Raw genomic sequence first — 10718 nt, 5'->3', positions numbered from 1 at the left:
GATAGATGCTACTCAAAAATTAAAATGTTTTTTTCAGAAAAAACAGGTGTTGGTGAGGATGTAGAAAAATTAGAACCCATGTATACGGTTCGTAGGAATGTAAAATGATAGAGCAACTGTGAAAAACAGTATGCAGGCTCTTCAAAAAATTAAACATATAATTACCATATGATCCAGTAATTCAACTAACAGGTATATATCCAAAAGAACAGAAAGAAAGGTCTCAAAGAGATATTTGTACACCTATTCATAGCTGCATGATTCACAATAGCCAAAAGGTGGAAGTAAACCAAATATCCATTGAAAGATTAATGAATAAGCAAAATAGGACATAGAAATTCAACGGCATATTATTCAGCCTTAAAAAAAAAAAAAGGAAATTCTGACACATGCTATAAAACATGGATGAACCTTGAGGACATTATGCTAAGTGAAATAAACCAGTCACAAATAGACAAATACTGTACGACTTCACTCATATGAGGTATCTGGAGTAGTCAAATTCACAGAGACAGAAAGTAGAATGGAAGTTTCCAGGGGCTCAGCAGAGGGGGGACATTGGAGTTATTGTTTAATGGGTACAGACTTTGTTTTACAAGACGAAAAGGGCTCGGGATGTGAATGGTGGTGATGGCTGCACAATATGAATGTTCTTAATACCCCTGAACTGTGCACTTAGAGATAGTTACCATGGCAAATTTTGTTAAGTGTATTTTACCAGGTATTTTTTGATTAAAAAAATAAGGCATGAAAAATTATGATGGATTCACTCAATAGAACACTACTCAGTGGCAAAAGGAATGAACTATTCCTACACACAGCATGGATAATTCTCAAGAAAATTACGCTGTGAAGGAAAACAGACCAAATATAGGGTATAAGTACTTAATAACTCCAGTTGTACAAAATTCTAAGAAGGCCAACAAATCCATGGTGAAAAAAGAAAAGGTAAATTTATGGTTTTCTGGGAAGGCAAGGAGGGCCGGTAAAAGGCACGAGGTAGCTTTGCGGGTGACGGGTACGTTCGTTATCATGATGGTGTTGGTTCCCTGAGTGTACACGTACTGAAAAACTTTGAAATTGTGCACATCAAATATGTACAACTGTTGCATGACAATCCTATCTCATCAGAGCATTTAAAGAAATTGTTGCACATTCATTTTAGAAAATTAGATTTGGTAACCCTATGTTGACTCTATTCTCACTCTCATGCCTTGGCAGCAAAAATGGCTGGCTATGTCACAAATGCTACATCCCTGGAATACAAGACCTACCTTCGCTCAGCCTCCATTTTCCTGCCAAGGCAGCAATGGCTGTGGCATGAAAGGTGCAGAGAGCCTTAGTGGCCACAAAATCTTTAGAGTTTTGCTCTGCCAGCGGCCTAAGTCATAGGATAGAGGACTGGAGGTCCTGAGAATTTCTGCAAAGCCTGAATCCTGCAGTCACATTCAAGGAGTCAACTGTGGATGCACTTTTAGAATAGGTACATTCCCTCTAGTTTGCTGCAGCCTCACCTACTCCGTTGTCACCCCAAGTGCTTCCATACAAATTATGCTCTCAACTGGGCCCAGTAAGGCTTAGTTAGGACACCAGTATACCAGATGCTAGACTTCAAGGCGTATGGCTCCTTGACAGGTGCCAGGTAAATGGTGCCTGCTTAACAGTGCTAGGGAAAGTGAGGCATCCCCTGGAAACATGGGGCCCTATTCATGCAGCTCCCAGATGCAGTGGAGGTTGTCACAACTGCCCCGTCCTCAGGGTAATCTCTGGGTCACAAAAATTCGTGCCGTTCGGATCACATTAGTCCCACAGAGTCCTACAATCTTCCCCAGGAGGCCTCGTATAGCAACTTACAAAGGAGGCCAAATCTGGACCGAGAGGGGTTCTCCACCATCCTGTGGCAACGTCCCCTCTGAGGCAACGTTTGGAGACCCTTTTAGTTTGGTAGACCTTAACCGTGTCCTCAACCCACTTCACAATGATCAAAACATACTAAAGGTGGCTTTACAATAAGGCAATGTGAACTAGGTAGTTGCTGGGATAGGTAATGTGGAGTCTGGATAAATCCATCACGAGCATCACAGGAGATCCACCATCCCTGACAAAAGGGAAACCTTTTCTGCAGGCTGCCAGCAGAATCCAGCTCAGGTCTTCATGGTCAAAGATGGGTCATGTCCACAGCTACACTGGTCACAGAGGGAGGGAATGACATCTTCCTTTGGCCTCAGGCTCCACAGGATTCCCTCTTGAAACAAGAAGAGGTCTGAACACAGGGACTGGCTGAGACACACTCTTGGAGACCCGCTGTCCTTCGGAATGCTGAAAGGGCTCCTACCACAAACACTCGCAGTGACAAAGGTCTGGTAAAGTCCGTGGTGAGAAAAATGCAACTTTGTTCCAGACAGCTTTCAACATAACTAGCATTCATAGGGAATCTTCCCAGTGTGGACATTGGGATGAACAAGGTTCAACCTCTGGCCGATGGCCCCCTCATAAAGTCTGCCCTCAGAGCTTATCTCCACTGCACACGGTTGTGCTGGAAGAGGAAGCACATTCTCTGCACTCCTTTCTCTGATGTGAATTTTCTGATGCCGGACAAGGGTAGGCCTCTGGCTGAAGGCTTTTCCACATTCACTGCACTTATACGGCCTGTCTGGTTTGTGAACCTTCTGGTGCTGCCTCAGATTAGACCTTTGCCTGAAGGTTTTCCCACATTCGAGGCACTCATAAGGCCGCTCCCCGGTGTGAAGCCTCCGATGGTTATTGAGGCTGGAGCTCTGGTTAAAGAATTTCCCACATTCGGGGCACTGATAAGGCCGTTCGCCAGTGTGAAGTCTCCGATGGCTATTGAGGCTGGAGCTCTGGCTAAACAATTTCCCACATTCGATGCACTCATAAGGCCGTTCCCCAGTGTGGACTCTCTGATGCTTCATGAGGTCAGAGCTCCGGCTGAAGGCTTTCCCACATTCGCTGCACCCGTAAGGCCGTTCGCCAGTGTGGACTATCTGATGTTGGATAAGACTGGCGATGTGGCTGAAGAATTTCCCGCACTCGTTGCACTTGTAAGGTCTTTCTCCAGTGTGAACCCTCCAATGTTTGATGAGACTGGAGTTGCAGTTGAAAGATTTCCCACACTCGCTGCACTCGTGAGCGCTTCTGCCGGTATGAACCCTCTTATGATGAATGAGGTTGGAGCGCTGGCTGAAGAATTTCCCGCATTCGCTGCACTCATAAGGCTTCTCTCCAGTGTGAACTCTCTTATGTTGAATGAGGTTGGAGTTCCGGCTGAAGAACTTCCCACATTCGCTGCACACGTGGGGGCTTTCCCCGGTGTGAACTCTCTGATGCTTAACGAGACTGGAGTGCTGGCTGAAGAACTTCCCACATTCCCGGCACTCATAAGGCTTTCCTCTGTTGTGGTCTCTCTGGTGTTGAAGGAGGCCGGAGGCATGGCTAAAGAATATCCCACATTTGTTGCACTCATAAGGCCTTTCTCCAGCGGGGGTTCTCTGGTGCTGAACGAGTGCGCGTTTGTCACTGAAGGCGTTCCCAGACTCGCTGCACTTGTTATGGCTTTGGACGGTGTGACGATCCCCGACACCAGTGTCCCGGGGTGGCTCCTCCACTCTGTGAGGGACCTGATGCGGCAGAAAGCCGGATCCGGCCTTCCCATCCGCAAAGTCCTTCCCACCCTCCCTGACTGTGAAAGGTTTCTTTGATGCATCATCTCTGCAGCTCTTCATGAGGGAGGAGGCCCTGTCCTCATCCCTTCTGATAGGCTTGTCTATACCCTGCTGCATCTGATGCTGGTTATGGTACGCACTGGACTTGAACTCTCTCCCATATGCCTGGCACACGTAGGGCTTCTGCCTGGGATGTGCTGCCCGGTGTTCAGCCAGGGCCAAAATGTCTTTCAAGTGTAGGCCACACATGTCGCAGGAGTAGTCCTTCTGGCCAGACGGAGCTGCCTTGAGATTCCGGTCACGTGGCACTCCTTCCACAGACGCACTATGCTCACCCTCTGTTCCAGAGCAAAAATCTGAAAGCAGAGAAATGCTGGTGAAGTTAACAGGAACTCTGCTGGAAGGAAACGGCCCCGTGACAAACGCATGCCTGACCCAGGAATGAGTCCACAGGATTGCTGGCAAGATAAGAAACCCGAGGTCAGGGTGAGGAAGGTTCTGTTCGGCAGTACTGTGTCTGGCAAGGTCACAAAACAGGGGGGTCTTACCAGGACGAAGGACACAATGATGGGGCACACGTATTGAGCCTAAAGGTGGGGTGTCCAACTCCTCTAAAATTTTTTTTTAATGTTTAGTTATTTTTGAGAGAGTGCAAGCAGGGGAGGGGCAGAGAGAGAGGGAGACACAGACTCCGAAGCAGGCTCCAGGCTCTGAGCTGTCAGCACGGAGCCCAACGTGGAGCTCGAACTCACAAACTGGGAGATCGTGGCCTGAGCCAAAGTCGGATGCTCAACCGACTGAGTCACCCAGGCGCCCTTCCAACTCCTCCATAAAGGCTTTTTGGCAGGGCCTTGGCTGTTGGTAACACACGAGCCCTGTGCAGAAGGTGTGTCCAGGCCCAGGAAAATCTGACTGCAAGTAAGTAGCTGGTGTTTAAGGACTACTGAAGGGAATATACACATATCATGACATAAGGAGTGTAGGTCCATGCGGGAGACTGTCACAGAGGGAGCTGTGGCAAGAGTGAGATGGGAAGGCCGGACAGGTGGGGCCCAGCCAGGGGCCCCAAGTCAGCAGAAATGACAGGGGGGCGATGCGTCAAGAATGGGAAACGAAAGGTCGAAGAGAGATGTGCCCGTTGGCTTTGGCACCCAAACAATGACGAACGCGAGAAAGACTGCAGTTATGATTTGCAGACAGCACTGACGTCGTCACACGCTCTCCCATCCCCGACTCACCAGAGCCGGGCCCACTGTATGCCCCTCTTGCCATGGCGGAAGTCATGTCCACTCTGTCAGGCACCCACGGCTCTGCTCCCATCTCCAGCCGGGCAACTATGTGAGACCTGAAAGACGTAAGTCCTACGGGAAAGACGGGGCAGGTGAGTGGCCAGCACTTGGCCAGGTGAACTACCTGCTGACAGACCACAGGAAAGAAAGTGAAATATTACAAAAAAGAACACACTGGGGAGGTATGGCTGGAAAAGCCCAGTGGTCACAGCAGGGCCTCGAATTCCTAGCAGTCGGGCCCTAGGAAACATCAGCCGAAGGAAATGGTCACCCAGGTGGACACGGACGGGATCCACTGGGCTGCCTACAAGATTCCTCATTCCAGCCCCTTCCCCACAAGGTTTTGGGGCAGCAGGTATTGGGGCTGCTCAGGGAGTGGGGGGTGGGGGGACACTGCACACAGCTTAGCCCTGAAAATTGCAGCACGTATGCCGGGAGAGTGGGGAAGGAAGCATTGCCCATGGTTTGGCCACGGGAAGGAAAAGGGGACAGGCGGAAATGAGCCCGGGACACCGGGTGGGTGCGAAGGCCTTACCCAACGAGGCTATAAGTGCAAAGTTCTCCAGCATCACGTCGCAGTACAGGAGTCTCTGAGCCTCATCAAGGAGCCCCCACTCCTCCTGGGAGAAGTAAATGGTCACGTCCTCAAAGGTCACACAGCCCTGCCATGATGGGGACAGTCCATTCCATGATCAGCTTCTCTCCTCAGGACTCCCTGTCTGTCCCCTGCTCCCCCACCTCCCCAGCTTCCCAACTCAGAGGAGATCCCAGGCCCTGGTTCCACGGATGTCAGCTCTTTTCTCATGCCTCACCTGACCCGTGTCAGTCCCCCCACAGGCGGGTGAGCAGCGAGACACCAGCTAAGCTCTGGGCCTGAAGTGCAGGGCCCCACCCTCTTCTGTGGGCCCCCTCCCATGCCACCAACTTCAGGCTTTCCACATACAAACATGGACTTAGTCTTCTCCCTTAATCCCCAGTACCAGGCCCCTGGGGCCGATGGCTCACACTCACTCCTTTTTTTAATTTTTTAAATTTTTTTTTAATGTCCATTTATTTTTGAGAGAGAGAGAGAGAGACGGTGTGAGCGGGGAAGGGGCAGAGAGAGAGGGAGACACAGAATCCAGAATCCAAAGCAGGCTCCAGGCTCTGAGCTGTCAGCACAGAGCCCGACGTGGGGCTCGAACCCACAAACTGTGAGATCATGACCTGAGCCGAAGTCAGACGTTTGAGCCACCCAGGTGCCCCTCACACTCCTATACACATAACACGTCCTGGACTGCACCTTGTATCCCCATTGTCACTGTACCCTCCCCCATCCAAGCCCACATCATAGCCACCTCCAAGGACCCTCACATGTCACTCTGCACATGGCATCCAGAAATTCTTAGCAAATACAACCCAGACCCTTGGGTGGCTCCCACTGCCAAGGGCAACACAGACCATTGATTTGAAGGTCTCCCCGCCCGGCCCTTTTCTGGCTTCAATCGAAGCCATGCAGAACCACACAGACATCAGATACCCTTGGGCCTCCTCCACTTCGGTGTGGCACATCCTGTCCCTTCATCAGTCACACTCTGTGACTCTGGTTCTCACCCACTCAGGGTCTAGTGGCTCTCCCAGCTGACCCCATTTGCCCCTGAGCTAATTCCCCAGCCCAACTGAAAACCTCGAGGCCCCATCAAGGGTCACTACAAAGGCCTGCTGGGAACGCAAAGGGGTGAATAAGCACAGCCCAGAGCTCAGTGTAACAATAGCTCCATTACTACTGAGCCTCCCCATCCCACCCATATCTACACCACCTGCCAGACTCCTCCCTCCTTACACAGCCCACCAGCTGTCCCCCACCACCACGAGCGCTACTCTTCATGTTTGTCTTTTTTAAAAAATATTTATTTTGGGGAGAGCGCAAGTGGGGGAGGGGCAGAGAGAGGGGGACAGAGGATCCCAAGCAGGCTCTGTGCCGACAGGCTGACAGAAGCGAACCCCTGTGGGGCTTGAACTCACGAATCACAAGATCATGACCTGAGCTGAAGTTGGATGCTCAACTGACTGAGCCACCCAGGTGCCCCCCATGTCTGTCTTTATAATGCCAAACAAGCCAATCATAGTCCCCTGTTCTCAGTTCTCAGGCCCCACCTTCCCCTTTCCCTCTAGTGTCACTACCACCATGACCTGAAAGTTCACCCTCCTGAACTGGACACACAGCCACACCCTCGTCCACATACCAGATGCCACATTTTAGATATTTTAACTGTGGAAATAAACAAAGAGCAACCAACTAAGAAAAGCAAAGGTATTTATACTGAGCTTGCTATAGCAAGCTACCATCACTTATGTTTGGCCACCTCGAAGGCAGGCAGAGGCGTGGGAAAGCTTTATAGAGGAAACGGGAAGGCTTCAGATGTGCCCTGACTGGGGGCTGTGGGCACGGGAAAGCGGTAGGCAGGCTAACTAGAAATGGGGCATCCTATGTGATGGGTTAAGGGTGCATACTTGGCTTTCTCTCCTTGGTCCCAAGGTGGAAGCGGGGACAAAAATTACAGAAGCTGTCAGTTATTAATCAAGCCCTGGTCATTTGGGGGCAGTTGTTACAGAAGCTATTGTTCCTGGATTGTCACTAGAGATAGCAATCTGGCTTCCTGAACTCTAATTTAAGCAGGCTGCTTCCTGGGTTGTTTATTGTAGATAAAGAGGTTGGTTTCCTGGGCAGGTCCCTGCAGGTTGTGGGTCAGAATTCTATTTTTATGTATGGTCTAGCCTTTGTCCTCTTGTGTATTCGGTCTCTCATAACCTTAACTATACCTCACCAAAACACCAAAATTGGTGTCTACCTGCCCACTCAACTCCATTCAGGCGTCTCTAGAACATCAGAGCTCAAAAGGGCCAAAGCCTCACTTCTACTTTTATATTGAATATTCCTTCTACACCCAAACTCCCCATCTCCGTTGATGGCAATCCATCCTTCCAGCTGCTGAAGCCAAAAACCACCCCTTTTCCTTCTCACCTTCCACATCAGAAAATCTGGTCAGCCTGACTTAAAAGGCGGATCTAGAACCCAATCATTTCTACCTCCAGCCACCTGCACTACTCATCCGAACTACTGCAATAGCGGACTCCTTGGTCTTCCTGCCTCCACCCTTACCCCAAGTCAATTTTCCACTCTGCATCCACAGGGAGCCTGTCAAGACCCGAGTCAGGTGTTTCCTCTTTTACTCTAACCCATCTATGGCTCCCAACACAGTCAGAATAGAGATCAAGCTCCTCAGCCCGCCATTCCGGGGCTCACTGTCTCCCAACTGCTCTTCGAACACTCAGGTCAATCTCACCTCCAGGCATTTGTGCACGCCGATTCCCGTGCCTAGAAAACCCTTCCTCGCGTCCTAAGATTTCGGAAATGGGAAGCGCTCTGTATAATCGCCGGCCTGGCTTCAGCACCCCGGACCGGGCGTGGCTCCCCTCCAGCGCTCCCAGACTCAAAACCCGGAGAGAGGTGGGAGACTACAGAAGACAGACAAGGCCCACCTCCGCGGTCCAGGTGCGGGGCACGCGAACGTAGGGGTCTCGGCATACACTTGGGCACTCACCTGCGCCGGGTCCCTGAGCGCCGCAGCCGCCGCCATCGGGACCCGGTCTCGCAGAGCAGCCGCCAGAGACGAGTGGGCCCCCAGTGCCCCCCTCCCTCGCCGGGCCCCAGGTGCGGCGGGCCCTCGGGCTCCCGGCTAGTGCAGGCGCGCGGGACGCGGGGCACAGCCGGACCGGGCGGACCCGCGTCTCTGGGGCGCGGCACGGAGCAGGGTCCCGGCCCCCGGCTCCGGAAAAGCCGCGAGTGACGCCGGCGCGCACACCCGGCCCGGGCTAGGACTGGCTGGCCTGGAACGCAGGAAGTTCCGGCCCGAAGCGGCGCCGAGCTCAAGGGCTGTCATTGGCCCGGCGCCAGGCGCGGACTCCTGGTTCAGCCTCCAAGGACCTGCGTTTCTCGTCCCGCCCACGCTCGGCCCCGCCGGAGGGCTGAGCGAGGGGGCGGCCCCGGGGCGGTGCTGGGGGCGGTGCGAGGAGGTGGAGCTGGGGCGGTGCGAAGGGGCGGAGCTGGGGCGGTGTTGGGGGCGGTGCGAGGAGGTGGATCTGGGGCGGTGCTGGAGGGCTCAGCGAGGAGGCGGATCTGGGGCGGTGCGAGGAGGCGGATCTGGGGCGGTGCTGGGGGCTGTGCGAGGAGGCGGATCCGGGGCGGTGCTGGGGGCGGTGCGAGGAGGCAGTGCTGGGGCGGTGCTGGGGGCGGTGCGAGGAGGTGGTGCTGGGGGCGGTGCGAGGGGGCGGAGCTGGGGCGGTGCTGGGGGCGATGAGAGGTGGTGGCACTGGGGAGAGCGCGCGGGTGGGTGATGATAGGGGGGCGGTGTTGAAGGCGGAGCGAGGAGGGAGTGCTGGGCGGTGGTTCTGCGGACGGTGCTGGGGGCCGCTGCTTGGGAGGGGCGAGGGGGCGGTGCTCGGGGTGTGGTGAGAGGGGGCGGCAATTGGGGAGAGGGCGGCATTGTGGGCGGTGAAGCGAGGGGTGGAGTGCTGGGGGGGGGGATTCTGGGGGCGGTGCTTGGGAGTGGCGCGGGGGGCAGTGCGAGGGGGTGGGGCTTAGGGGCGGTGCGGGGTGGTGGTATGGAACTGGAGGGCGGAGCGCAGGGGCCGTGCTGGGGGTGGCACTTGGGGGAGTCTGGGGGGGGTAGTGCGAGAGGGTGACTCTGGGTGGGGGTATCGGTGCGAGGGGGCGGTGCCGGGTGGGGGGGGGGATGTTGGCACGCGCTCGGTTACCTGCTTCTCGCTGGTTCCTGCTGGTTCTCTGTGACAGCGGAGCGCGAGCTTTTCCTCCTAACGGGGCTGTCTCCAGACTTCTCTTTCTGGAACCAAGTCCCAGTCGCCCTCAGGTGTGTATCACGGGATACCCATTTCTGCGTGCGGGGACAGAGGCTGGTCCTGCAATTCTCAGACCTTTCGGGGGGCCCAGGTTCACACTGACAATTGAAGGTAACACCTGATCTGCGGGGTCTGTGTGCTAACATGGAATGTAGCTCTAATTCAGTGTTTCTCAGCATCATCTGGGAATTTGTTAAAAATCCTCGTTTGGGGGGCAACAGCCTAAACCTAGGTACTCAGAAATCTTGCGGGTGGGGCCCAGCGTTCTGCACGTGAACAAGCCGTCCAGGGGACTCCAATTTGAGAAAAAGGAGTCTTGGTAAGTAACAGGGCCCAGGGTGTGCTTACTGCTGGATACTTAAGAGTCGTTATGGGGGTGCGTGGATGGTTGAGTCGGTTAAGCGTCTGACTCCTGGTTTTGGCTCAGACCATGTCTCCCTCTCTCTGCCCTTTTCCCAGTCGCTCTCTCTCTCTCTCTCAAAATAATAATGTTTTTAAAAAGATTCATCGGGGCGCCTGGGTGGCTTGGTCGGTTAAGTGTCCGACTTCGGCTCAGGTCATGATCTCACGGTCCGTGAGTTCGAGCCCCACGTCGGGCTCTGAGCTGTCAGCACAGAGCCTGGAGCCTATTTCAGATTCTGTGTCTCCCTCTCTCTGACCCTCCCCCCCTTCATGCTCTCTCTCTCTCTCTCTCTCTCTGTCTCAAAAAAAATAAATAAATAAAAATAAAAAGATTCATCATCATCATTGTTATCACAAGTCACAAACCCTGCTGTGAGAGGGCAACTCAGAGACCGTTCTCCGCATGGTAACTTATTTGTCAAAATAATGAGTCTCATTCAGCAAG

The 10718-nt window shown here is 53.3% G+C and overlaps 1 protein-coding gene across 2 annotated transcripts; it reads right to left on the bottom strand.

Moving 5' to 3' along the window:
• Positions 1–570: 570 nt before the first annotated feature.
• Positions 571–8803, bottom strand: ZNF792 (zinc finger protein 792). 2 transcript variants are annotated; one of them, XM_042919048.1, is made up of 4 exons: positions 8557–8803; positions 5508–5592; positions 4922–5044; positions 571–4039 (listed from the first exon to the last, which is right to left on the bottom strand). In XM_042919048.1, the coding sequence occupies exons 1-4, from the start codon at positions 8590–8592 to the stop codon at positions 2418–2420; spliced, it is 1866 nt and encodes a 621-aa protein (XP_042774982.1). In that variant the 5' UTR covers positions 8593–8803; the 3' UTR covers positions 571–2417. The 2 variants fall into 2 exon arrangements, with proteins under 2 accessions (XP_042774982.1, XP_042774981.1); XM_042919047.1 differs by having other exon boundaries at positions 5508–5634; positions 8557–8802.
• Positions 8804–10718: the final 1915 nt, after the last annotated feature.

Source organism: Panthera leo, chromosome E2 (assembly GCF_018350215.1).
Source record: "Panthera leo isolate Ple1 chromosome E2, P.leo_Ple1_pat1.1, whole genome shotgun sequence".
NCBI classification, from domain to species: domain Eukaryota; kingdom Metazoa; phylum Chordata; class Mammalia; order Carnivora; family Felidae; genus Panthera; species Panthera leo.
This window is presented reverse-complemented; position numbering and strand designations above follow the sequence as displayed.